We start from the raw sequence: 24,760 nt of genomic DNA on the forward strand, positions 1-24,760 counted from the left end.
TCCGGTTTCACAGGCTTTCGTTTAACCTTGAAGTCTAAGTGATCTGGTTTTATAGCTAATTTGCGAGGGTTCAACATCTTTGTTATCCCATAGCAACGGCATTTAACAGTCATACGCTAGCTAGCTCGCTACTCGCTTCTTTTGCTAGCTAGCTAACTTTTCATATCTGGTTAACCTTGCATATAAGGCTAGCTAACTGTTTACTAGCACAATCTACTTTAAGTGCCCGTAAAGAACACATTTCATTTCTTTAAGCAGATATTATTTTATTTGTGCCAAGTGAAAATAATACATCGACATGGTGAATATATTTCATTAGAAAAAAATTAAACTAACTACAGTCTCGTTGACTTTACCGGCCATCTATAACGTCATATCATAGATAGCTAGGCTAGTAAAGTTATGACTTAAACTTAGACTGGTGTAACGTTAGTTAGCTAACATTAGCCGTTAACGAGCAATGTAGCTAAAATGTAACATATCATTAATTGACGTTTCTATTACGTGCAAGCAAAATTGGGGGAAAAGTTTCTCTCAGCTAGCTAATTTTCACATAACAGCTAGACTAGTTTAATTGCTGTGTAACTGCTGATTTAACTCACCGGTTAAATCTAGCCAGCTACAGCTAGGCCAAGAGTAAAGTTAGCTGTTGTCAACTTGGCTTTATAGCTATCATAACTAGCTAACGTTACTCTAACCAACTTCAATCAGCTGATCCATTTCAGGGAAAAGTCAAACAGTTGACCATATAGTATTATTGTTTCAGCCTCCGAAAAAGAAAGGTCGTAAAAAGTCGGCAAAGGTGAAGACAGCACCTCAAGTGGCAGATGGCCAGCCCAAGGAACACATGTCAAAGGAGCAGGTAATGCTAGCTGGAAAGCTAATGTTAACTTAGTTTTCTATCTCTAACTAACTAGACTATACGGCTAACTGTATAGCAAAGTGAGGGAGCACGGTGCGTGGTTAGCTAACACTCCACTATGATTCTGGATGTCTAACTTGGACAATGCTAGGCCTAATTGACCATTACGAATGGCAATTCCTCCTTCAATTAAACTACGCAAATGATGGCAAGTCTTCTAACGATATCATACCTCTTATTTCTATCATTGACCTTCATAAGGTTATACCAGTTTTGTTGCCCTTATCAGTTACGCTTGCCGTGATAGATCTTTAGTGAACCAGTTTTAGTCCGTTCCTGGCCTCTGTCTGTGTGCTCTAGCTGGAGGAGCACAATGCGCGCCTGCAGGAGCAGTTGGACAAAGAGCGGGAGGAGCGCAACTACTTTCAGTTGGAGAGGGACAAGATCCACACCTTCTGGGAGGTCACCAAGAGGCAACTGGAAGAGAAGAAGGCTGACCTGAGGAACAGGGACAGAGAGATGGAGGAATCAGAGGAGCGTCATCAATTGGAAATCAAGGTATAAAAGAGCTTACTGAATGCATTGAAGGATGCCCAAATTTTAATCAACAAAAGGAAACTGCTTCATGGTTATATAGTTACAAACTCATCTTTCTGCTCACATTCAAACATTTCAGCTGTACAATATGTGCACTGATGTTATTATGTTGGAAAGCGTGATGTTTTGTGTGTTTTTGCTTGGTGTCATTCAGGCTTATAAACAGAAAGTGAAGCACTTGCTGTACGAACACCAAGGTACTGTCACAGAGCAGAAAGCAAAAGTGGTTGTGACCACCAAACTGATGCAGAAAGACCATGGAGAGGTGGAGGATGAATTGCGTAAAGGCATGCGCTACCTTAAACTGGATATCAAACAGCGTGAACTGTCTAATGAAGATCTGCTGAAGAGCCTGAGTCTGGTGAGCGGGTGTGATCGGTTGGGGGAAGGGGAGTGTCATATCGTTCTTGGGGTTTCTTAAAGTCAATTTGTTCATTCTCACTTCTGTGCACAAAAAGTTTATTTTACTCATAATGCCAACAGAAACAAGATGAAGAAATTACCAAAATGAGACAAGATTTTGAAAATAAAGTTCAAGGTATGCCAGGACTGTCCCACGGGTAAATACATAGCTGTTACAGTTTAGTGCAGGGAGGGAGTGAAGATCCCCCCCCCCCAGGGTCCTGTTAATTTGGCTTTCAGCAGCTGGCCTTTTCAGACTTGGAGTACATTTAAAAAGATGTTGGATAGGAAGGTGTTCAAAATACTTGCACACTTTCAACTTTTGAGAAACATTTTTTTCTAGACATTGAGAAGAAATGTGATGAGAAACTGCAGGCGTTACGACATGACCTGGACTTGAGGCGGAAAATGGAGATCCATGAAATTGAAGAAAGGAAGAACAGCCAGATAAATACGCTGATGAAGAATCATGAAAAGGCCTTCAGCAACATTAAGATTTACTACAATAAAACCACCTTCAACAACCTGGCACTCATCAACTCGCTGAAAGTAAGAGCTGTACTAAACAACGTCTTTACTAACCGCTTTTAAATGGTACAATTCATTTTACATGACATCTCATTTGGGTATCTTACTATTAGGGCAGGGTAAATGTGTTCTTTATTACCTGTTCCCACCCTAGTCATGAAGTGTGGGTTGGACCCATCCACTCTACTGAAGTGTGAAAGTATGAAAGTGACTCTGATGAAGTTTGAAACTGTTGCCATGAGAAGCAGAAATGCTTTTATGCAGAGACCTCAGTATCACGCAGGACCCAAAATAATTTCATACAGGAACAGTTGGAGGAGAAGAAAAAGAAGGATGACAGGCTGGAGAAAAGAATGGCAGAAATCTTACAGCAAAACAAGACTCTGACTGAACCCCTGCAGAAAGCCAAGGAGGAGGTGATAGAGCTGCAGAGACAGATGGCAAATTACAAGAATGACAAGGCTTCACTGGCGGTGGGTGAAATAAAATAAAATGCCTTCTAAAATCTGTGCTCCAGCTTAAGATTTCATCCTATAAAACCCAATCAAGTCCAACATTTCCATTTGACGTATCTGACTTAATTAGGAGACCACTGTTAACCAATCAGTATATTTATATTAATTAAAGAATACAAAAGCATACGGTTCTTGATGTGCAATGTCTTCTTCAGTTTCTTATAATGTAATATAGCAAATACCTTCAGGCATAGGTTTAAGTTGTTATATTATCAAGACCCCCTCTCAGTTCCAGGATGTGTGCAATAATTGTCATATATATATATTACAGTGTAATAAGTGTGTAGTTATTTTAATTATATCTTCTGTCTGGCCAGACGGCGAAAGCACGTTTGAAGGCTGCAGAAAAAGAGATGAAACGCCTGAAGTGGGAACATGAAGTACTGGAGCAGAGATTTAGCAAAGTGAGAATTAATTTATATTCCCATCACATTATTGAACACGTGAAGCAGAGACCACTTTCCATGTGTCTTTTTATAAAAGATGGCACAAGGTACTCTTACTTTACTTGTGTCGTGAAAATACTGTCTAACACACACTGCTTTGTGAAATGGCTGTTCTGTGCATGACTTGTATTCAGCTCCAGTTGCTCACTACTTGGGTGATGTGGAGGATTCAAATTTGTGTGTGAAATGAAAGCAGGTCTCACTTTAAAATGTTGGAAATGACTATTAGGTTCAGGAGGAGAGGGATGAGCTGTACCAGAAGTTCACCAAGGCCATTCTGGAGGTGCAGCAGAAGAGCGGATTTAAGAACCTGCTCCTGGAGAAAAAGCTGAGCGCTCTGACAGAAACTCTGGAGAAGTAGGCACAACTTCACGACTTAACAAGATCCTCTCCAACCTCCACTGTCAACCACTTGGCACTCTACCTGGTGACCCACAAAGTGGAGGTACACCTGTTCTTTATTGGCTCTTTATGCTGTTATTCAAATTGTATCCGTCTTGCCCCCCTGCTGTATTTGGGTATAGCGCTGTACAGCCCCTGAGTGTCTTTAAGTTTGTGTGTAATTCTGCTATGGAGGCATGTAAGTGTTGTGCTATAAGTGTTTCTCATTCGCAGGCTCATAATGACTTGCTCTGGACATATGAGACAAAGCTGAAGTCTTTGGGCATCCCTGTTGAGGACCTGGGGTTCAAGCCCCTGGAGAAAACTTCAGCTGGACTGGTGTCTGCCCCGATGTGACAAGCAAATGGACAACTTTTAATTAAAGTTTAATCATCTTGCTGTTTTTCACATAGAATGAAGAGCCTGCATTCAGACTAAAATCTTTCAGGCTGAGTTAGTAAAATAACCTTTTACTAATGTTAGAAAATGTGCTATTGTTCAAAACATTTTGGACACATCATGGAAGGGTAGTTCCAACGGTGAAGGGCTATCCGCCTAAAGCACGAGTGTCATTAGATTAGATTTATTATCTTCTGCAAAGATATTCTTGTGCTTTAGAGGATTGGTGGTTTTAATGCATAATTAGACAGTCACAACACATAAGCATTTCACATCCCATCAATAGACTACATAACTGTATGGAATGAAACAAGCCTGGCAAGGATACTACAAATTTAATTTGGGAAATCCAATAGTAGCCCTTTAATATTTGGTTTCTATAAAGAATGGAACATTGTTTGAAGTGAAAAATAAAAGCTGTATTGGAATAACTTTGTTCTGTTTCATCAACAGCTTTTTTATCAGGCTTGAAATCAGAGAGACTCAGGTGTGCGTTTACTTTAAATTATTGCAGTAACCCTGTTGGATACACAGAAATGTTATTGTGAAACCAGTTGCTAAAGAAGTGAAAGGGTCCTTTTCCTGGTGTGTGCCCTTTGCACTCTTGTGCACTGCAGCAGAGTGGTTCAGGGTGATTAATATCAGGTTAAAATTGAAGGATGTTTCCATATATTGACCCCCAACCTGGAGCCAAGTCTTCATTTATTACATTTACTGGATTTGTTTCCAAGTTTGGTACCAATAGCGTGGATAAATCTGAATATGTCATAACCTCATAATTGCAAAGTGGTCCTGGAAATAGTATTTTTAATGTAATTTGTTCTTCAGGGTTTGAATCAATATGCAGTAATCTGAAACTAGAGGGGAAATTTTGTTCATAAATTTCAGAGCAATTCATATAGCACTTTAAAAAACTGAGTTTTGTCATTGCAAGAGGCTGCATTTTCTGGCTTTCACACTGTAAATAGTTTTGCTTTATAAATGTTAATGGAATTACCAACACAATAGGTTGCACCTGTTTTCAGTCTATGAGAAGTCCTGTGGAACACTTTCAGTTTACAACTGTGTAGCATTGCAGATGGATAAAACGACAGGATCTGAGTCGTTCTGGAGAAAACAGGAGAATGCTGGAATAGTACGTACTGGATTATTTTCGTTTTTATCAAGCACAAATAGAGTGGAAGACCCAGGTTATGCTTTTATTTTGAAATGTTCCTCCTTTGCCATTCCCGGAAATTACACTCGTTTTAGGCTTTGTTTTTCTGGTCTTGTGACCAGAAGCCGCTAAATAGCAATAAGGAGACACGACAGTTTTAGGTGTTTAAAAAAATGAATGTGTAGTGTAACTAATTAAGAAACTAGCTGCATTTTGAAAATGTTATAGTTGCGAGTAACACACACAACTGCTGGAAACTTAGTGGACATTAACAAGGTAACAGTCAATGAACAGCGATGCTTTCTTGTCAGCCTGCTATCTAAATGTTCTAGATGCGCAATATTAGAAGCCTGGTTGGGAATTATGATAGCGAAATTATATTATTCAATTATGTCGTGGTTAACCTGAACTATATAGAGTTGTGTAGCTACTATGTGTCTAATTCGCTATCTAATTGAAATTTCTGCTAGCCTAGGAGGCCGGTATTCTTGGTTATTTTGTAATGTTTTTTTGCGGAACTTCTTTTAGGGGAAAATATGAGCACATTCAGTGTGAGTAACAATAGTAGCCACGCTACCTGCACTTTGTTTAATCTCGATAATTACTTGCAGTCAGCTATGCGATTTATTCCGTTTTCGACAATAAAAGTCTGGCTAAAAACCTTTTCCTACATTCTACAGAAAAATGTCATCTTCATTTGTGACTGGCCGCAAATTTCGAGAGGGAGTAAATGACTTGATGAAAAGGGATACTTCCTTTCCCCTGGATTTAAAAGAAGAATTGGAGGAGATTTTGGGAAAAGATGAACCTCCGGTCCTATCTTTCAGAACTGCAAGGAAGTTACAAAACCATCTTCAAAACAACGGTACGAGGCCGAAATATAAAAACGATCTAATTTAAGATAAAAATGTAAACTCTATTGTAACTAAGTAAGCCTTGTGACAATTGAATTTCTGTTTTAGGGTACTCCGTCTACCTTCATCAGTTGTTGGAGGACAGTACGATATACCTGCCTCCGGTTGAAAAGCCCCCAAGAGTAAGTGTGGCGCTGTCTTTTGTGATTTTCTTGAAGTCTAGACTAACTGCAGCAGAATCGTAGTTGAGTTTTCCTGTTAAACTGGACATCTTGTCTGATTTTGTTCGCAATTCATTGCAGAATCCCCAGCTGGTAGCTCGTTTAGAGCGCATTAAAGCAAAACTGGCAAACGAGGAGTACATGAGGATAACCAGGAATGTAAACACTCAGGTAACTCTCTTGACTGGGAGGTTGCTGGCCCACACACTGCTCAAGGTCATTTTAAAAAAACAATTTCAAATGAAATAATTCACTCTGATTTTTCAACTCCAATAGCATTGGAAAATGACCAACAGAGACGATTTGACTGTGAAAAATCATCATTTTCTCCCTTAACCGATGGATGAAACGGCTGCACTGTTTAAAGTCAGATGGAAATGTCAATTATATTTTTTGTTTCTCTCACCCAGGAAATTAATCGCCATGGTGCAATGGCTGACTTTGGAAGAGAAGGTTTGGTTCTTTCCTTCATTTTTTATGAGCAGTGTTGGGGAGTAGTTTAACTATGTGTTGTTGTTTAACTACTAGTTTTATTAAATTTTGCAGTAGTTTTCTGGTAGTTCAACTACATTCAAGTTTGTGTAGTGGTTGTAGTAAATTACCTGTTTGGTAGTTTGAGGTGTAGGATCTACCAAGTACTTCTGGCCCTAAAATATTTTTTTCTAAAAACCTGATCAAATATTGCCTCCTCTCTCTTTTCCCTCTAATCTCGATTGGTGAGAGGCACTCTGCTCCACTATAGTTGCCAACTGACAGTTGGCACACATTGATAGTTCTCCCCACAGAGCTGTATAGGGGTTCTCCCCATGTGCAAAAGAAGGCTTTTCTCACACACACATCATGTCTGGGGAACACGATGATGGTAATTTTTAAAATATTTTTTTATGGTTATTTTTTTAAGTAGTTTGAACTACATTTTTTAGTAATTGTGATTTCAGTAACTACATTTCTGTTTAGGGTAACTTGACTGTAGTTTAAATACTTTCGGTGTGAATTAACTGGTAGTTAGTACAACTACACATTCAGAGTAATTTCCCCAACATTGTTTCTGAGTCTTGTATTTTGTGTATTTGAAAATAAAATTATTTGGTTTTGATATTATGTACATCTCTCCTGATCTTTTAGTACGCTCAGTCAAAGCCATAGTTGTCACGGTCTTCAATTTCCTCGTGACAGTTGTGGCAACATTCGCTTGCTCCTACATGGGCAGTCAGTATGTCTTCACTGAGACGGCAGCGGTAAGAATACGCCGGTACAGCCAGAACCACCTTCCACTCCACACACCTGTACATGCAGAACCACCTTCCACTCCACACACCTGTACATGCAGAACCACCTTCCACTCCACACACCTGTAAATGTACAACCACCTTCCACTCTACACACCTGTACATGCAGAACCACCTTCCTCTCCACACACCTGTACATGCAGAACCACCTTCCTCTCCACACACCTGTACATGCAGAACCCTGTTACTGTGCGCACACCTGTATGTAGAGAACCCATCACTCTCCACACACCTGTGCAAGCAAAAACCCATTACTGTGCAATCACCTTTGCTGGACACGTACAGAACCCGTAGAGACTTGACTATATAAGTGACACTAGTGTTCTGACAGTTATAACATGTATTGCACTGTAATAATGTATATGTGGCTAACCCATGGGTTAAGATTTGTACTCCAGGCTGCTTTGGCACTGTCTAGCTGCCAATATTCCACTGACTAGTTCCTCCCTGAGCCTGTCAGTTACCCAGATTAAGATACAGGTTACTCATGGAATGTGGTACTGTACAGCAGTGTCCTGAGTTTCTGTGTGTGTGCGTTCATGTGTTACAGAGAGTGATTTCTGCAGTGATCGCAGCCTCTGTAGTGGGACTTGCAGAGCTGTACGTTCTGGTCAGAACCATGGAGGGGGAGTTGGGGGAGCCGTAGCAACTGTAATCTGCACAGACCACTGCCAGGCTTATCATAGGGACACCAACCCCAATTCAGACCCATCACGCAGGAAACCAACCCAAATTCAGACCCATCACGCAGGAAACCAACCCCAATTCAGACCCATCACGCAGGAAACCAACCCCAATTCAGACCCATCACGCAGGAAACCAACCCCAATTCAGACCCATCACGCAGGAAACCAACCCCAATTCAGACCCATCACGCAGGAAACCAACCCCAATTTAGACACGGCAGAAGTCCACCCTCAAATCGATGTGCAGCAAAACACTGGATTCTTTAAAGTGATATCTTCAAATGTTTGTTTCTGTTAAAAGTTTAGATGTGTAAGACGTGTTTTTAGGAGTATGTGTAACATGTGCTTATCAGACCTTGGTCAAATACGTACTTGTTTTGGATTCAACTACTTTTCTGTGCTCTGTTGATCTTGCCTGGTGCAACTGAGCCTGCCAATAGGACCAAAAGGTGGGGTTTGCACTTTTTGAGAGTATGTCATAGGTTCCAATACACCAGACAGGCTCAGTACTGTGTAGAAAAGTATTTGAAGCCAAAACAAATTTTTGTTTGACCCAGGTCTGGTGGTTATGGCTGGAAAGGCCACTGTTAAATTAATCCTTCTTTCATTATTTAAGATATGAAATATTCCACGTGTTCATCTTTTGTCTTTACTCCCATTCAGTGCTGTGTGCCCTGTCATCAGCTCCAGTCTAATTACTCAAGTCTGTTTATCAGTGTGGGAGAGTGAATGAGTTTCAATGTTTTTGTTTGACATTCCTCTCTTTGGCATTCTCATTATTGACTATGGCAGGGGTCATATTTTATTAATATTTTGATGCAGATATTTGCTACATTGTATTGTCAGGAAGAATGATGTTTGTTTTTACATTTTAAAATAAAGATGCGATTCTGTTTGGCATTACAATTCAATATGAAGATCACTAGATTACATATGACTGTATGAGTTTGACAGTATGGTGCAGTGGTTACAGAGCTGGACTGGTTACTTGGGTCTAGCAGTTTCAGTTTCTTGATGTAGCAGTGCTGTTGCACCTTTGAGTGCGGTACTTTACCCTGGACATTTTCTGTAATTATCCAGCTGTATAAAATGAGAATCCATGCAGAAATGTCAGCTGTACAAGTCAAGATGTCCTTGATAATGTGGTTTTCCAAGTAAATAAACAATGTATTTTGTATTATAGTTTGCCATGTAAAATTCTTTCTTTGCATGGCTGGCTTTTGGGGTTAAAAGGCACCCCCCCCCCTCCAAAACATCTCCTGTTCACATGTCCAAAACCATCCCATGCACTGGGCAGGAGACCTGACGTGGTAAAAAGGACCCTTTAAAACCTCATACATAACACAACTTTTCTCAATGTCAGAATTATTTTATTCGCACATCACAAATGAAAGCCTTCTAGAACAGTGCAAATATAGTAAACCATATGTCCACCCAAGTATAATTATTTCATCATCAGAACTTTAACATACAGCTACAAACAAAGCAATCTGCACTTGTATTCAACTCAAATTACCTGACAAACTAGGTGTGAAAAGGCCCTTATACCCTACCTTGCCCTTGCCAATCTTTCAGACACGATGAGCAGACAGCTTGCAAAAAAAATGCAGCCCTTTCAATCATGCACAAATCAGAACATATTAACTGTATAGAAGTGAGCAGTGAACAGAAATAAGACAAAACAAAACCCAGAAAATTTTAAATCGTAGCCTGACAAAAAGACTTCAACATTTATTATTTTATCGTACACTCAAATGTAATCATTTTCTTAACTGATCATGTCCTGCCACGTAAGACTGCTCAAGTAGAACATGTGTCAGGAATCAAGCACTGTTGACAAGGAAACACTCAAAATTGACTTCTTAAATAAAATACATTCTACATCACTATCACACCCTCATTCCATGGCTTTAGAAAGGCACTTATTTTGCTGATTGCACCATCTAGAAATTCCTCCACTACAATAGTGTCCCGAGGGTTTCCAGGCCCCTCTGTCCTCTGCTGGACTCTCCATGTTAACTGTTACTGTAACCCGAAGAACAGGCTGATACAGGAGGCCAGGGAAAAGACGCTCTTCTCCAGACATGGTGTCTCAGTACGGCTTCCTCTGCACAGGGGAGACCACGAATACACACACACACACACACACACACACAGTGAGTTCAGACCACAGTTTTTCCATGATTTTGTCCCACAGCTTGAAACCATGAATACATTTTTAAATAGGAATTGATAGATAGTGACAAAACAATAATCAAACAAGGTTCCTTAACTGCATACAGATTCACACCCTTTGGCATGGAAATTCTGAAGTAGTTCAAGTGAAAATAATTAGAATCAAAATCAGAAAATTAGTTCAATTGCCTCTGTGCAGCAGTTTCAATGTTGCATGACTTGAGAAAAATACATGAAATGTCCCCATTTCTGTAAGGTCCCTAAGTCATGTGTGAAATTCAGATATTTAACCATAAAGACTAGCTAAGGAGCTTCCAAAACAACTCCAGGAAGGAACAGGCCAGGAGAAGTGTGTCAAAAAAGAGCTGTTACTGAATATCTCTATGATCGTGGTTAAGCTGGTCATTAGGAAGCGAACAGATGTATTGTACCACCTGGACTTCGCCGAGATCAGGCTATCCCTCAAACCTCAGCCAATGAGCAAGGATGAAACTGTTACAGTCGTTCTGAATTTAGTGCATGCCATAGGAAAACCAATCTGACGATAACAAACAGTGACAGCAACATTTTCATGGATGATAAATAAATTAAGCTAATTTTACGTACCTTCTTTGCCTCTTGTTTTGCTGTATGGGAGAAATTAAAAATACTGTTCTCAGCAACAAACAATTAACAGCAGAGCATGTGTGCCTGCTACAGTGAGATACCATGAGTCATTTAATTTGTTTATATTTATTCATTAGCCAGACACCTTTCCAGAAGCACTTGCAAAGATCTAAAGAATACATTATACATTGCATACATCTCATGATAACCTGCAACACAGTAAATAATGGTGTTCAAATATACAAAGAATAGCTATAGATTGTAAATGCCTGCAGAACAGATGCAAGCAACAAGCCACACATATTGATCTGCAGGCTTATAATATAATAATAACCTAAAATGCCATTTTAATTTTTCATCAGTTTGTCAGAATGACATGAAATGTAGTACAGACATCCTTTTCCTTTTAATGGTCCTATAAAAGAATTTTAGATTAACTTGCCTGTATGGAGGTAGTGAAGCATCCACAGCAGAAAGGCCAGCATAACTGCTGCAAACCCAATGCCCACAACTCCCAACAGCACTGAGCCCCAGTCAGCAGTCTCTGAAACAACAACATCGGTTTGATTTTATGACATCAGATGCAGTGGGGTTTTATATGAAACACTGTCCTGTGTAGAAGTGCTCCATTTTAAGCAGATGAGCATGCAAGAAAAGGTAAATACCTTCAAAACTGATTTTTAAATTAAAAGAATTATGTCTGTGTAACTACGTGTGTGTGCTTGTGAGTGGGAATCACCTGTGACATCACGGTGAGGGTGCTCTGTGTGTGTGTGTGTGTGTGTGTGTGGGGGGGGGGGGGATTCACCTGTGACAGTCAGGGTGAAGCTCTTGCGGATGGGCACACGTAAGGAGCGGTGCGACACTCTGCAGGTGTAGGTGCACCCTGAGTCCATGGGGGTGGGGTGCAGCAGGAAGAAGATGGAGAGAGAGTAGGTGCCATCATTGTGGTGCCGATGGCTGGAGAAAAGCACGTTTTTCAGCACCTCCGGCAGGCGGCTCCCGCCCCTCTGCTCCTTCAGCCACTCCAGCTGCACGTCCAGGGGGTAGTACCCCTGCGCCTCACACACCACCTTCTGCTCTTGCCCCTCCTGAAGCGTCAGGGACGCCCCCACGTTCAGAGACACCTGCGGACTCTCTGCAGCCAAACACAAAGACAGACGGACAGACACAGGCGCTGTCAGGAACAGAACAGTAGCAGCCAAATATAAGTGCCTGTACCTCTCATAACAAACTGTGGCTCCATTCGTCTTCTCTGTCTCTCCCGCCATTACATACTGTATGTGCCCCCACCCATACAGCAGCCTCACCCACGATTTGCAGGACCACGTCGTGCGTTGCGTAAAGCGGGGGCACGTAGACCGAGCAGGTGTACGTTCCCTCGCTGGCCAGAGAGACGGCGGGAAGTCGCAGAGAACCGTCGCCCTTGGCGATGGCGCTAAGGGAGACGCCGCTTCCCTCGCTCTGGCCCGACTTGCTGCTGTAGTGGAAGAGTTTGGAACGCTCCCCCCTGCGCCGCAGAGTCCACTCCAGCACCAGCTCCGGCCGCGCGTGATCCACTACAAACTGGCAGTGCAGAATCTGCTCCCTCAACAGACCCACTTCTACTGAGGGGGTCTGGGTGAGAACCAGCATCCCCACTGCAGGGTGGGGGAGGGAGACAAGGCATGAAGGAGAGAATGCACAGTAAAACAATGATTCAGTAAATTAATGATGGTAGAGTTCAGTCATCTTTGTGTATGGACTAGTGTTTCAGTCTTTGATTGACTTCCTGTGTGTCTGTTCCTATTAGCAGTACCTGTAGTGACTAAAGAGTCTTTGTCCCCGATGGGATGCATCTTTGTGTGGTCCTCCTGGGCATTGGTAGGCGTGGGAGGGGTGTGTCTTAAAAAGGTGGTGAGGACGAAGTGACCCCCACTGTGGTGCAGGGTGCATGTGAACCAGATGTCCTGTTCTTGTGCCCCACGACCTGGCCAGAGCACCTGGATCCCACCTGTGCTGTACCTGCGAATCTCACACTGCAGCGGTTCCACTCCCAGATCAACATACCTCCTGATGTCCAGCTTTTTCCCAGTGCCTGGAGGAGACAGTGACATAAAACACTGTTTCTCCCATCAAAGCTGCAGTGTGCCCACGTCTGAATGGCACCAGTTGTGTACTCACCTGAGACAAAGAAGGTGATAGAGTCTGGATTCATAGCGTGGTCTCCCGGCTGTCCAAACTGCAGCACTGCATTTCTATGACGGTACTGAGTTTCCATGTGTCCATTCACATCCATCTGGACTTGCTCCTCCACCAGCTCACAGGGAAGCCAGCTCACCTCCTGCAGAAGCACTGCACAGGACACCACACAATACAAATGACAATCAGTGCAGCAGGTCCACTAGTTTAGAAAAATGGAGTGCTAGTCAAAGCAGCTCTTGTGTTACTGCATATATGTTTAGTAGACCAGTGCTTTCTTTATTGTTATATAAGTAGATAATTCAAAGCAGAGCTCGAGAGAAGTATTTCATTTGTGGGCAAAATTCCTGCTGTAAACAAAATTCTGTCATCATACATACATAAAGTTGGTTATTACGTTTAGTAACTTCTACATTTAACTTTAGGTGCCTTGTCATCTGACTATGACCATACTATACTTCCGGGTATCGGTGCAACAACTAGGCTTAAACATCATCTAAATATGTAGAAAATTTGTTCAGAATACTCGTTTGCAAGACGACGTTTTCAACATAAGGCACCTGCATAGCTAGAAAGACCGACGATTACAGTCATCGAGTCATGCTCCCTGTGACAGAAATGAACTATGCATCTCGCTAACCTTTTAAAGCAGAAAATATTTTTGGAGGAAGCAGATGAGATACCAACCTGAATAAATAAATGTACTGAGAAGAACTATAAAGCTCAACATCATGTTCCTTCAGGACCGTCCTCATATAGCTAAATCATATCACTCCAACCGCCATTTCAGGCAAATAGCTAGCTAGTGCTTTCACTTTCATTTCTGAAGTAACTTGACGCTGTTGGATCATTTAGTTTTTTTAAGCTAAAGTAGTTTCGAAAGATCCATGACACGCTTTCTGATTGGTCCAAAATCATAACCAGGATTAGCTGTGATCGCACAAGTCTGTGTTATGCTAAGTAGCTGGTTATTTAATCTGTTTGTGGTACATTCATTTGAACAAAAATGTTAGCTTAACTAATGCCATGTACAAGTTTATTTCTATGTTTTTATATCTATCTAACAGATAGTCCAAGTATAAAGCTGAACCAACATTAACTTAGCAATAAACTGTTAGCTAAATGGTGAAATGTTATAACTATACTATATTCTCTAAATATGAGCCGACATGTATTCAATAACTGCACCATAACCTCTAAATACCAGTGCACATTATATTCCACTATCCCCACTAAGGGGCGCTATGTAAAAACCTGAGCCGTGTTTCATGTGTATGTAGTTCTTGGGGGGAAAAAAGCAGACACGTCGGCTTGTTTGGAAAGTGCAAAGGGCGTCAGGGCAAGCTGCTGGCTGCAAATCTGAAAAGGGAGAGCACATGGTTGTGTACGGCAACTAGAGTTGGTCAACTATATATGTTAGACATTTAAGCACAGGAACCAGTTATCCATCACCTAGGGGATTAATAAAGTCAGGTTGCTAGTAAACAAAATGTAACGTTAGGTTGGAACTTGGCCAGGTGCCGATTTGCTGACTGTATCAGGTGGTTTGTTTTGTTCTTAGTTGTTCAGTATTTGTAACATTTTACTGTTCAGCGAGAACTAGCGCTGTCTGGAATAAGAAATCTTCAAGTTTCATCCTAAGTATGGAATCGGGTAAGCCGAACATTTTGTCTCTTCTCTTCTCAACAGATTAATAAGACATTGTAAACCTCACTTCTTGCATGGATTCCGTTCCTATACAGTCTGCTGCAATAAAGACACTGCAGTAAAAAATAGATTTTGGCTGAGAGGTGACGTTGGTATGACATCACGTTAAGCACAAATGTAGTTTGCAATCGCCTTTTTTGTTGTTTAAAGGATCTTTGAAACCATAGACATAATGTCTATGTTTGAAACGATACAAGATGTCGCGGGATTCTCTCATCATTCGTCCTTTTAAATGAAGGATGCAGAGTTACAGATTTGAGTCCGTTCTGGGGGGGGAGGGGGGGATATTTCCTGTCGACTGGAACTACTCATAAAGCAGAGCAAGTAGCACATTGTGTTTTGAATGGAAATCACATTGACTTGTTGTGGAAGTTTCATACGTCATCATGCATTCAAGTTGACTTTATTCTAGTATAAAAATGTCCTGTATAAAGCAGCAGATTAGTTACTGAAGGGAACTTTTGCATTTTTCAGTGGCAGAATGAATAATGGAGAAATACATTTAATTCCACTTGCTTGGAGAACAAGGATTATAAACCTGCATGTGAATTATTTGACTTGTGTGACAGGGACACATTACATGGATGTGAAATATACAGACTGGCTGAAAATAAAATGTGAATAACAAATCTGTTCTGACAATTACTATAATTTTATTTCATGTATTGTGGTCGTGTTGTTAAGTTGTGTTCCCAAAGTTCTCAGTTGTGATGGTTAAGACTCGTCGGGTTCACTGATTTTGTTTAAAACCAATGTAGCTTTAATCATAATTTAGCAAATGGTTTTCCACAGCTCACTGTGCTTGTTATTTCAGAGTCGTGGCTGAGCTGTGAGAAGACAGCAATACTCCAGGGAGGGTTTCTTCTGGCAGAGAAGCTCTGCAATGCTGGGAAGCTGTCTGACCTCAGAAAGGAGGAGTGGGGAAGAGTGGGTCACCCCGTCCGCCAGGCCGTCATTAGCATCTGCGGAGATGGTTGTGGGGGCAGCCAAGACCAAGTCCTCTGGAGAAAGAGGATTGTCTGCATCCTGTGGGGCAAGCTGTTGGAAATGGAAGAAGGAAAGGACATTGACTCTGCTTGGAAAGAGAACCCTTTTTTCTCCGTGCAGAACGCCCTCCCCCAGGTCAACCGTGTAGTGCTGTACGAGTTGATCAAGTCAATGGGCTTCTTCAAAGTTTACGTAGATTTGCTGCTGTGTTTCCCACCGGCAGGCCTGTGCTCAGAGCTAGCAAAGCTAGTTAAGCACATCATGGCTGAAAGCACAAAGGAGGATACCCAGCTCCTCTTGGAAGTGTGGTGGGACCTGTGGAAGGCCAGTGGCAGGCAGGAGCAAGCCCTGGATCAGGTCTTTGCATCCCAGTGCAGCCATTACACTACGCCCTGCACTCAGCTCTCATACCAGACCTCCCAGCGTGTCGAGCCTGGTCCAAACCAAGCTTTGACCTTCTCCTGTGTGCAATCCATTCTTTTCAGTGCAATTGAGGAAATGAGAGGGCACATGTCCTCTGACATGTGTCCTTTTGCCCTCTCCATCTCCCTGGACACTTTGTACACATCATTCTTGCTCGACCATGCGGTAAACATCAGCCCCAAGCTGTATCTTCAAAGCCTTTCAAGGGCAGTATGTATAATAGAAAGACAAGCCAGCATGGAGGGTTGTGACCTGATGGAGATCATCAAGGAGGAACAGCGAGAACTTGCCGCCACACACAGACCGCCACAGTTCAGGCCATGTGGAATGACTTTGATGGATGCTGTGCGTACCTTGTTGACCATTTGTAGGGCCTGGGGGGAGGAGGGGCTGCTGAAGATACCAGAAAGTGAAGGTCCCCATAAAAAGGCCCTCTGTCTTACTGGGAGTCTGCATCGAATGATCAAGGCATTGGACGAACGCACAGCATATGAGGCTCTGACTGAAGCAGAGAGGCGGGATGTAGATGAGCTGAGTTGTACTTTGAGGAACCTTGCGGAGTCACTTTCCGTCCCTGATCTGCAGTGTAACTCTGTGGACATGGTCCGTGTTGCTGTAGCAATCATTGATCAGCGTCTTGAGAGATACCAAGATATCGCTCATTTATTTGCCTCTGAAGTAAACTGGGCTTTAAGTAGCAACGAGTGGATTGGCTGCCTGAAGAGAAATAAAGATGCCTTTCTGCACAAAGACCTGCTGCTGAAATTAGTCTCCATCCTTGTGGCCAACTGCCAAACTAGCACAGATATTGTGCAGTGTAAAATGTTAAAGGAAATAATTTTGGATATTTTCTCTGGCCTTCCACCACAAGGCAAGAATGAGGCCCTGGCTGCAGTACTTGGTTCCTGGGGAAAGAGCGGGCTGAACGGGTCTCTGCCCCTCGCCGTCTCTGAGGGCTTCAGTGAGGAGCTCAACTTATCCTTCAACAGTCTTATTCAGAGCAAGGCTGAGTCCGACTTGGGCCTTGCGGTATCTGCTGTGGCCCGGGTTGCTCTCCAGGATCCCCAAGCCACCCTGATCAGATGCTGTCATATGGCCGTGATGAACCTGGGAGCCGAAACTCTCCTGGCCAAAGTTCTCCAGCAGCTTCCTGGATTAATTTATCCCCAGCACTCTGGTGTGGAGGGGCAGAACCTGGTTCGGGGGGAGCTGCTGTGCTCCTGTCTACAGGAAGCTGTTCAGGGCAAGCTGGCTACACCTCGAGAAGAGGGGCAGTTCCTTAACTTCCTTGCCACCTTAATGCAGTTGAATGTTGTGACTGAGACAAAAGAGGAAAGGCCAAGTGTGTTACCCCCTGAGAATGTGGTTCACGCCTTTGTTCTGCCTTACCTTTCAGCTTCTTCCCCTCAGTCCTGTAGCTTGGAACTATGTCTGCAGGTGCTTCTCTCTGCCCTGAAGCAGGAAGACTGCATTGGCTCTGCTCATTGGCTGATGAGCTGCAGCCCTTTCCCCCTCCTTGTTGCTCTCTGTCAGCTCCTGAACGACAGCTACGCATGTTGGGAGGAGCCAGCGGAGGGCAGCCGTTGCGTGTCCATGGAGTCAAAGGAGATGCTCATTGGTGCTCTGAAGGTGATTGACGGGGTGGTTGGCAGGGAGGTAGCTGCAGCTCCTGGTGTCTGGTCTAGAGCAGTCTTCTGGCTCCACAGTAAACTGGAAGGGCTCGATTGGACTGTTTACTTTAATCTGAAATCGATTTTTGGAGGACACTTTAAGAACGAAGTTCCGTGTTCCTTGTTTGCCGTGTGTGAGCTGTCAGACCGGGAGTGGTCTGGGCTGGAGCTGCCCCAGTACGGACAGGGCACGGGACTGCTGGCCTGGGTGGAGTGTTGCTGTATGCCTGGCCTACGCGAGACCATGTTGAGCAGCTTGGCTCTGGACCAGAACTGTCCGGACCAGGTCACCATGTTCGGCAAAGGCCTCCTGGTGGCGGTGACAGAGACCCTGCCCTGGTGCACCGCGGAGGAGTGGCGGACGCTGCTGGGGGTGCTGGGAGAGCTGCTGGAGTCGGGGCGGCTGTATGTGCCGTACTCCCTGGAATACGTGGAATTCCTGCCGCTGCTTGACCTTCGATCCTTCGCCTGCGAGCTTCGCCTGTCTGTGCTGCTGCTGCGCATGTTCCAGCTGCTCTGTGGGGCTAGCTGCGCCAACTGGCTGCCGGCCAGGGGCTGGGCGCACGTGGGCCAGCTCTACGCCAGCGCCGTCCGGGAGACAGTGGCGTCCGTCAAGGGGAAGCTGCCCGTCCCGCCCCCTGCTCTTCCCAGAGGCCCATGCGTGGGGCAGGAAGGCCTGTTTGTTCTGACCCAGCTCTTCTGCCATGTGCTGCATGTGCTGGTGATGCTCCCGGGGGGTACCGAGCCTCTCTTCCTGTGTGCTCTAGAGATTCTGACTCTGTACCAGTCCATGATGGCCGCATATCCCACCAGCAGCTCCGGCCTGAACCGTAAAAACACGAGACACTTCCTCACCACCCTCACAGACAACCTGGAGAGTGCTGAGATGAGGTCTGCCCTGCATCAAAAGATTGCCCAGCTGTGAAATGTATTCCAACAGAACATTCTGATAGACCTTTTTTTACCCATATAATATTTACATGAAATTGAATTCCAGCCCTTTTCTCCTTATACGATGTTTTTGGTTGTCTAACCACTGGTTAAAAAAGACAGTGTACATTTGTCAAATGAAAAAAAAATATGGTTTTGTTTTTCATTTGGACTGTTTGCAGTGCATGTATTCAGGATCTGAGGCACCAGCTTTACAGCTCTATTTAAACATGTCCATTTGACCAAATTGTAAGACTCTCATCATGACATAATTAGTTTGATTATTTTAATTTCTTCAGGCATCTGTGCATAACTCCACTTTTACTGAGGCAAGGATTTAGTCACTAGCACACTCAGCCCTTTCCCCCTATATATCTCAGCTAATTTTTAAAATAACCCCCCCTCGGCACCACCCATAGGTTCTTTCTGCCAAAACACACCAGTAATCACTCATTTCCAGCACTACGAGCAGTCTCCAAGCTGAGATTCAAAGGACAGGCACTTTCTTATCTAAATGCACTGAGAGGGGGTGGTGGGCTGATGTCTTAGAGTGACTGTGCCTACACGTTCATTCGTGTAAGCTTGTCAGTAAAATTGATTCTATGCATATAAAATTAGTTTGTGGACTTTGAAGTCCTATGCTTGTGCTTTCATAGAATTGACTTTGCACATTTAGACCAGTTATTAAAAATGTAAACAGCCAAATGGAAAGCTGAAATTCACAAAACCTTCCCTGCACTTGATTATTTCATTTGCTGATGCATCTTGTTGGTCTTGCTTAAATTGTGTATTACCAGTTTTTCGGAGATAAAGAAATCTAGGAGCACCCATCTCAGTGAATGCCTCCAGGCTGTTTCATTCATGCATTTTTTACTTTGTTTATGGAGCTTTTTAACTAACACAGTTGGCTTAAATAAAACGTGTTTCTGAAATTGTTTCCATTGATAGTGTTTATGTGCAGGAGAGACCAATGTGTTGCATTTTTATTTTGCTAATCATATATTGAATTGACAACACATTTTCTATATGAATTTATTTTACAGACTAGATTGTTATGCAGACTCTGTTCTACCCCCCTCCATGTTTTCAGTCCATTGTGCATGTCTGGCAATGGATTCCAATCACAGCTACAGCAGTAATACACACCTGAGACACAGACGTTCAGTCGCTGGGAGTCTGACTGAATGATGCAAAAGAAGAGGAGGGCAGAAGGAGAAAACTCCTCCAAATAAAATATTACTGCACGAATAAATGGGGTCTCAAAACCTGGCCTCGAGCGTCTATTTAATATAACTAAGTTTGAGGTGAGCGTTCTGATTTCTTTGGTTTAGTAGTCACCGCTTGGACACTTGGTTGTGAAGGGGGGTGGGGTTACAATTCTGCTCAATAAATCCCGGCAGTATAACGGCACAGTTGGAGGGGTCTTCTTGCTCTAGCTACTTTTCGGTTTGGCCTGTCGCAGATAGAGGCGACGAGCCTTTCGACACAGCAGCGTGAACCAGTACAGCTGTGGCGCCAGGATGCAGAGATTTCCAAGGTTACAGCACAGGGGCAGGTGGAAGGGCACGCTGTGGAAGGGGATGCCAGCGTGTCGCCCGTACGCCCAGTACATGTAGGGGAAGAGCGCGACGCGGCACGTGAAGAAGCTGAGCAGCGCCATCACACCATTTACTCTGTGCAGCCAGCTGGCCTGCAACCCCAGCTGGTGTGGAGCAAGACAAGAAAAATCTGATAAATACTACAAAAGATAAAGATAAATTTTACACTTAATACAGTATGTAAATAAATATTTTCAGCCTACATAATGTTACTCACAGGACACCTGTAAAACAATTCCTAAAAATATCTGCATACCAAATTATTGATACCTAAATTAAGTTACAACCAAGCTATCTTGCAATACGTTTGAGAGGAACAAAAAATGTTCTTAAGCAATGTTGCACATTTTCCTGTGTTCACTTAACAATAAATTCATATATTCATTTTTTCCTTGAGGTTGAAGACAGTAAAACTGGCATAGACTGAGACAAATGTGTACAGTGGCAAAGACCTACAAATTCAGAATAAAAACACCATATGTACAAACCAGGTTGTTGCTCATGGTCCAGATTGTAACATTATTTTGGTTAAAGGAAAAGGTCACATACAAATTTTAAGACGGGTACATTACAGTCTTTCAAGAAAGTAAATTCAGAAAAGAGCCCCACTCTTACAAAATATAATCACAAGCATGTGTAGGGACTGTGGCTGTCACTTTGTGCAGATGTGAGACTGATCTTACCTGGATTAGGATCTGCCCCAAACAAATGAAAGGAGTACTGAACTCTGTAGTGAAGAGGCATCCAACAAAGAAGTCTCCCAGATCTCTCCGGAAGAACTGGGAAAAGTGACAAAGTGACACGACTGTGAGACATTTTATAACCTCACTACATGTGCTGTGATTAAAGGATTGAGGTCTACTACTATGACTGGCTATTTGGTTCACAGGATAACCCGCTGCCTGGCTAGCTGACCTGCATGTGTGCAGTCAGCTTGGTAAATCATAACAGGAAAAGATAAATGCTTTGAACTTAGTGATTAATGATAGCAGTGTTTCTGAGGTTTTCCCCTCTTACCAGTGTGATTGGCAAAAAGATGGTCAGCAACACAGTGTGATGAAGGACCAGTAGGAAGTCCTTTCGAAGGAACGCCCTGACTGTGTGGAGGGAGTGGTTTCTGTACTCAACGTGCCCTTTTACCTGGCAATTATAGTAATGGCACAGGTACATGGCATAAATGTCATAAGACATGTAGGGTACGCCAAACCACACAAAATCAGTGGACAGCCAGTGTCTGAGAGCGAGAGAGAGCCAGAGAGAAAGACAAAATGGTTACTTGAAACCTTATTACAAGAAATGTCTTCATATGCATGGAATGGAACTACTTCCACTTTTTTTTTTACTTCCTGATTTTTCTATGTCAGTAATTCTGTCCCCCTTATGGATGTATAGAGTGATTCATGAGGAAAGCAGACACTTAAAATGAATCATAGGTTAACAAAGAATCATAAGTTATTTAAACAACATTCCATGCATTATTTGTAAGTTTAAATGTGACATTTTAGGATTATTACTGCAATAATATGAAAATAACCATTTACTATGCATATGTATCAGAAAACAGTAATCTGTTAGTATGAGTACGCATGAAGCAATACAAGCTAAAACTTGAACCATAGGCTAAATCACCCAGTGGTGGAATCTTCAAAACCCTTTAAAACTGTTAATATACCACTGCAGCATTGACTCCTCACCAAGCAACAACCCTAACATGCATAACATGTTTGCACCAAGCCACACCTCCAAACAACTGCAGCATTAGTTTGCACCAAGCCACACCCCCGAACAACAGCCCAACTCTTCCTCCACCCACCCAGGGCAAGTGCTACAAAAACAGGGATGTAAACATCAAACCTGGTGCAAACATCCATCACATAGCTCTGTACTGGCAACAGCTATGTTAGCGCTAGCAATAGGTATGCTACCACTAGCAATCGGGTTGTTTGTCCTCAAAATACAGCCCAAAGTGTTTTGCACTTCTCAAGGTTTCCTTTCTAGAATTATCTACATCAGCTAATAATATCTGTGCAAAGAGATTCTCATATAATTTTATTAATTCAATGTTGTATTGTCATATCCCATTAGACAAAACTGCTTACCTGTCAGTCATCACATTTTTACAAGATTTAATTATGAGAAGCCCAGCAGTGGAGGCCAGAACTGCATGGAGGGTAGACACCAGCCTTTTGGAGAAAGAGACAGACAATACACAGTAGTGGCTTCTCTAAAGCTAGGCTGAGCAGTCATCCTTTTTTCTGACATTTCTTCTTTTTGGGACTGAAATATCCATCCAGGCAGGATTTCTAAATTCCTAAAAATATCTGGTTACGTTTTGTTCATTCCATTTACCACACATAAACAAACGAATAGCCTAGTATTATGTCCATAATGCTTGCCCACACCATCCTCTTTTTTGAAATTCAATATGTGGTCACCCTACTAATACACTTCCTTTGCTGTCCCATTGTCCTGTCAAGCACAATTAAAACATCAACCTTAACCAAGAATCTGAAACTGAACTGGAAATTCCAGCAACAACAATAATAATGTTATTTGCATACAGGCTTTCTCTGAAAGTGCTGCACAGTGAGGTGGGAAAACCTAAACTACATGCAATGTGTGGCATCTAGTGCCATTTTTCATTGGATGCTGATTAATACTGTACCTGCGGTTCTCTCAGCACAAAGAGGGTGCTATTGTTTATTCCTGTTAAGCAATCATCCCATTCCAGAACATAAATCATATCCATGCATAAATGTGACATTTTTTAAAGAAAGCTATTTAAATTAAATCCCCAGTGTTGTTTAATAAGACTTGGTGCCGCCCCCTGGCTGCACAGCTGTTCATTGCTAATCGCTTTTCAAAGGGTGAACTGTGGCCACGCTTTCGGTTCACTTCAGGTCAACAGTCTGACATGCGTAATGCCATAGATACAGGGGCGTGCGCAGGATTTAAAAATCAGCCTGTCACAGACATGCCAATTTTTTTTTGTGATTGCAGGTAGCATTAAAATAAAATGATTCTTAAGTCATCTAGAAGTCTAAGGACGTTGGATTAACTGGAAACAAATCTGTATCCTGAACAAACTCGGGGGTTCAAACCGCCATACAGTCTCAATGAAAATGTTACCCAAAATGTTACTGTGTTATTGACTTGGCAACCGCGTGTGGGCCAAGACAGACGTGCAGATTTAAGCAAATATATTTGCTAACCTAGTCAGTTTATGTCAAAACCTCTATTCGATCCCACACGTTGCGGGGTTTGCCTACTTATTCGTTAGGCTACTTTACAGTCATGTTCTGGTTAGCTTTTCCTAAGTTGGCTAATGTTTGTGGAGCTACTCGTATATCAGTGAGCCAAGGCTGACACTGAAAATTTCTGACACCCCCACCTCATTATCAAAACTTAAGTTTATATCGCTAAGTGGCCTAGTGATTGTCCACTTGACTTACCTCTCGCTAACCAGTACAACATCAGCTTCGGTCCATGTTTTGAAAGTACAGGAAATAAATTTCCTAAGAAAGCAGAATAGTCCAGGAAAAGCAAGGACACCGCAAGAAAGCGCACGCAGCATTGCAGATTTGCATTAATGATAATACTGACACTGGTCAATCATTTCACCCTATCTGCGCGATTGTGTGTAGAGTCAGTGCAGTGCAAAAAACAATAGCGTCACCGATCTGTGAGCGTCACCAGCTTTTTGGGTAGGCTACATTATAGCAACCCGCCCATACACACGGTACAGTAGGCCTCCCATCAGTTAATACGTCTCACTTTTTAAGAATGAGCTGTACACTAAAGCGTGGTGCACTTGTCTAGCCTACAGCGCAGGCAAAGTTAATGCTTCTCATTTATTTTCCATGTACATTAATAGCATCTGACGCATTATTGACTCTATCAGTATAACGTAGTGCAGCCCACTTGGCTAAATAAAATTCGTTTATACACGATAACATTATCCAGTACTTAAATTACATCAAATAAAAATAAAAATACAACATTTTAAGGTCGTTACAGATACTATGTATATGGGCAGAAGCAGCCATTTTGATAGTTGCAATGTGTGTCTCGACGATTGCTGTGACATAGGATACTTTTTATCGCGTAGCTCGTAAGCCTTTTCATGGTTATAAAACGAATCCACATC

The 24,760-nt window shown here is 42.6% G+C and overlaps 5 protein-coding genes across 5 annotated transcripts; 3 read left to right on the top strand and 2 right to left on the bottom strand.

The window, feature by feature from the left end:
• The first annotated feature begins 30 nt into the window (after positions 1-30).
• On the top strand, positions 31-5,562 carry LOC135235980 (dynein regulatory complex subunit 4-like). The gene is made up of 10 exons (XM_064302089.1): positions 31-301; positions 767-862; positions 1,223-1,420; positions 1,614-1,820; positions 1,943-1,997; positions 2,205-2,410; positions 2,695-2,862; positions 3,222-3,308; positions 3,580-3,795; positions 3,966-5,562. Exons 1-9 carry the CDS (start codon positions 299-301, stop codon positions 3,709-3,711), a joined length of 1,152 nt encoding a protein of 383 aa, XP_064158159.1. The 5' UTR covers positions 31-298; the 3' UTR covers positions 3,712-3,795; positions 3,966-5,562.
• On the top strand, positions 5,411-9,518 carry tmem199 (transmembrane protein 199). The gene is made up of 7 exons (XM_064302091.1): positions 5,411-5,562; positions 5,967-6,151; positions 6,249-6,322; positions 6,443-6,532; positions 6,772-6,814; positions 7,487-7,599; positions 8,201-9,518. Exons 2-7 carry the CDS (start codon positions 5,971-5,973, stop codon positions 8,294-8,296), a joined length of 597 nt encoding a protein of 198 aa, XP_064158161.1. The 5' UTR covers positions 5,411-5,562; positions 5,967-5,970; the 3' UTR covers positions 8,297-9,518.
• Positions 9,519-9,684: 166 nt separating this feature from the next.
• dhrs13b.2 (dehydrogenase/reductase (SDR family) member 13b.2) lies at positions 9,685-14,499 on the bottom strand. The gene is made up of 8 exons (XM_064302088.1): positions 13,986-14,499; positions 13,281-13,451; positions 12,916-13,194; positions 12,428-12,757; positions 11,926-12,255; positions 11,560-11,661; positions 11,118-11,137; positions 9,685-10,443 (listed from the first exon to the last, which is right to left on the bottom strand). Exons 1-8 carry the CDS (start codon positions 14,029-14,031, stop codon positions 10,429-10,431), a joined length of 1,293 nt encoding a protein of 430 aa, XP_064158158.1. The 5' UTR covers positions 14,032-14,499; the 3' UTR covers positions 9,685-10,428.
• A 103-nt stretch (positions 14,500-14,602) lies between these two features.
• gemin4 (gem (nuclear organelle) associated protein 4) lies at positions 14,603-19,947 on the top strand. The gene is made up of 2 exons (XM_064302080.1): positions 14,603-14,951; positions 15,820-19,947. Exons 1-2 carry the CDS (start codon positions 14,942-14,944, stop codon positions 19,008-19,010), a joined length of 3,201 nt encoding a protein of 1,066 aa, XP_064158150.1. The 5' UTR covers positions 14,603-14,941; the 3' UTR covers positions 19,011-19,947.
• Positions 19,948-20,286: 339 nt separating this feature from the next.
• LOC135235981 (TLC domain-containing protein 3A-like) lies at positions 20,287-24,302 on the bottom strand. The gene is made up of 5 exons (XM_064302090.1): positions 24,066-24,302; positions 22,713-22,796; positions 21,631-21,847; positions 21,297-21,392; positions 20,287-20,717 (listed from the first exon to the last, which is right to left on the bottom strand). The coding sequence occupies exons 1-5, from the start codon at positions 24,185-24,187 to the stop codon at positions 20,448-20,450; spliced, it is 789 nt and encodes a 262-aa protein (XP_064158160.1). The 5' UTR covers positions 24,188-24,302; the 3' UTR covers positions 20,287-20,447.
• Between the last annotated feature and the right edge of the window lie 458 nt (positions 24,303-24,760).

The sequence above is a fragment of the Anguilla rostrata genome, chromosome 12 (assembly GCF_018555375.3).
Source record: "Anguilla rostrata isolate EN2019 chromosome 12, ASM1855537v3, whole genome shotgun sequence".
Taxonomy (NCBI): domain Eukaryota; kingdom Metazoa; phylum Chordata; class Actinopteri; order Anguilliformes; family Anguillidae; genus Anguilla; species Anguilla rostrata.

Bases quoted from the DNA above. Each gene is read 5' to 3' on its own strand.
- dhrs13b.2 (XM_064302088.1), bottom strand. From the start codon at position 14,031: ATGATGTTGAGCTTTATAGTTCTTCTCAGTACATTTATTTATTCAG. The intron at 13,452-13,985 runs GTTGGTATCTCA...TGTCCTGTGCAG, and splicing joins CAGTACATTTATTTATTCAG to TGCTTCTGCAGGAGGTGAGC. The intron at 11,662-11,925 runs GTGAATCCCCCC...TTGTTGTTTCAG, and splicing joins CTTCACCCTGACTGTCACAG to AGACTGCTGACTGGGGCTCA.
- LOC135235980 (XM_064302089.1), top strand. The intron at 1,998-2,204 runs GTATGCCAGGAC...ATTTTTTTCTAG, and splicing joins TTTTGAAAATAAAGTTCAAG to ACATTGAGAAGAAATGTGAT. The intron at 2,863-3,221 runs GTGGGTGAAATA...CTGTCTGGCCAG, and splicing joins ATGACAAGGCTTCACTGGCG to ACGGCGAAAGCACGTTTGAA.
- LOC135235981 (XM_064302090.1), bottom strand. From the start codon at position 24,187: ATGCTGCGTGCGCTTTCTTGCGGTGTCCTTGCTTTTCCTGGACTATTC. The intron at 22,797-24,065 runs GTAAGTCAAGTG...TTTCTCCAAAAG, and splicing joins GTTGTACTGGTTAGCGAGAG to GCTGGTGTCTACCCTCCATG. The intron at 21,848-22,712 runs GTAAGCAGTTTT...TCTCGCTCTCAG, and splicing joins AAAAATGTGATGACTGACAG to ACACTGGCTGTCCACTGATT.
- tmem199 (XM_064302091.1), top strand. From the start codon at position 5,971: ATGTCATCTTCATTTGTGACTGGCCGCAAATTTCGAGAGGGAGTAAAT. The intron at 6,815-7,486 runs GTTTGGTTCTTT...CTGATCTTTTAG, and splicing joins GGCTGACTTTGGAAGAGAAG to TACGCTCAGTCAAAGCCATA. The intron at 7,600-8,200 runs GTAAGAATACGC...CATGTGTTACAG, and splicing joins TCTTCACTGAGACGGCAGCG to AGAGTGATTTCTGCAGTGAT.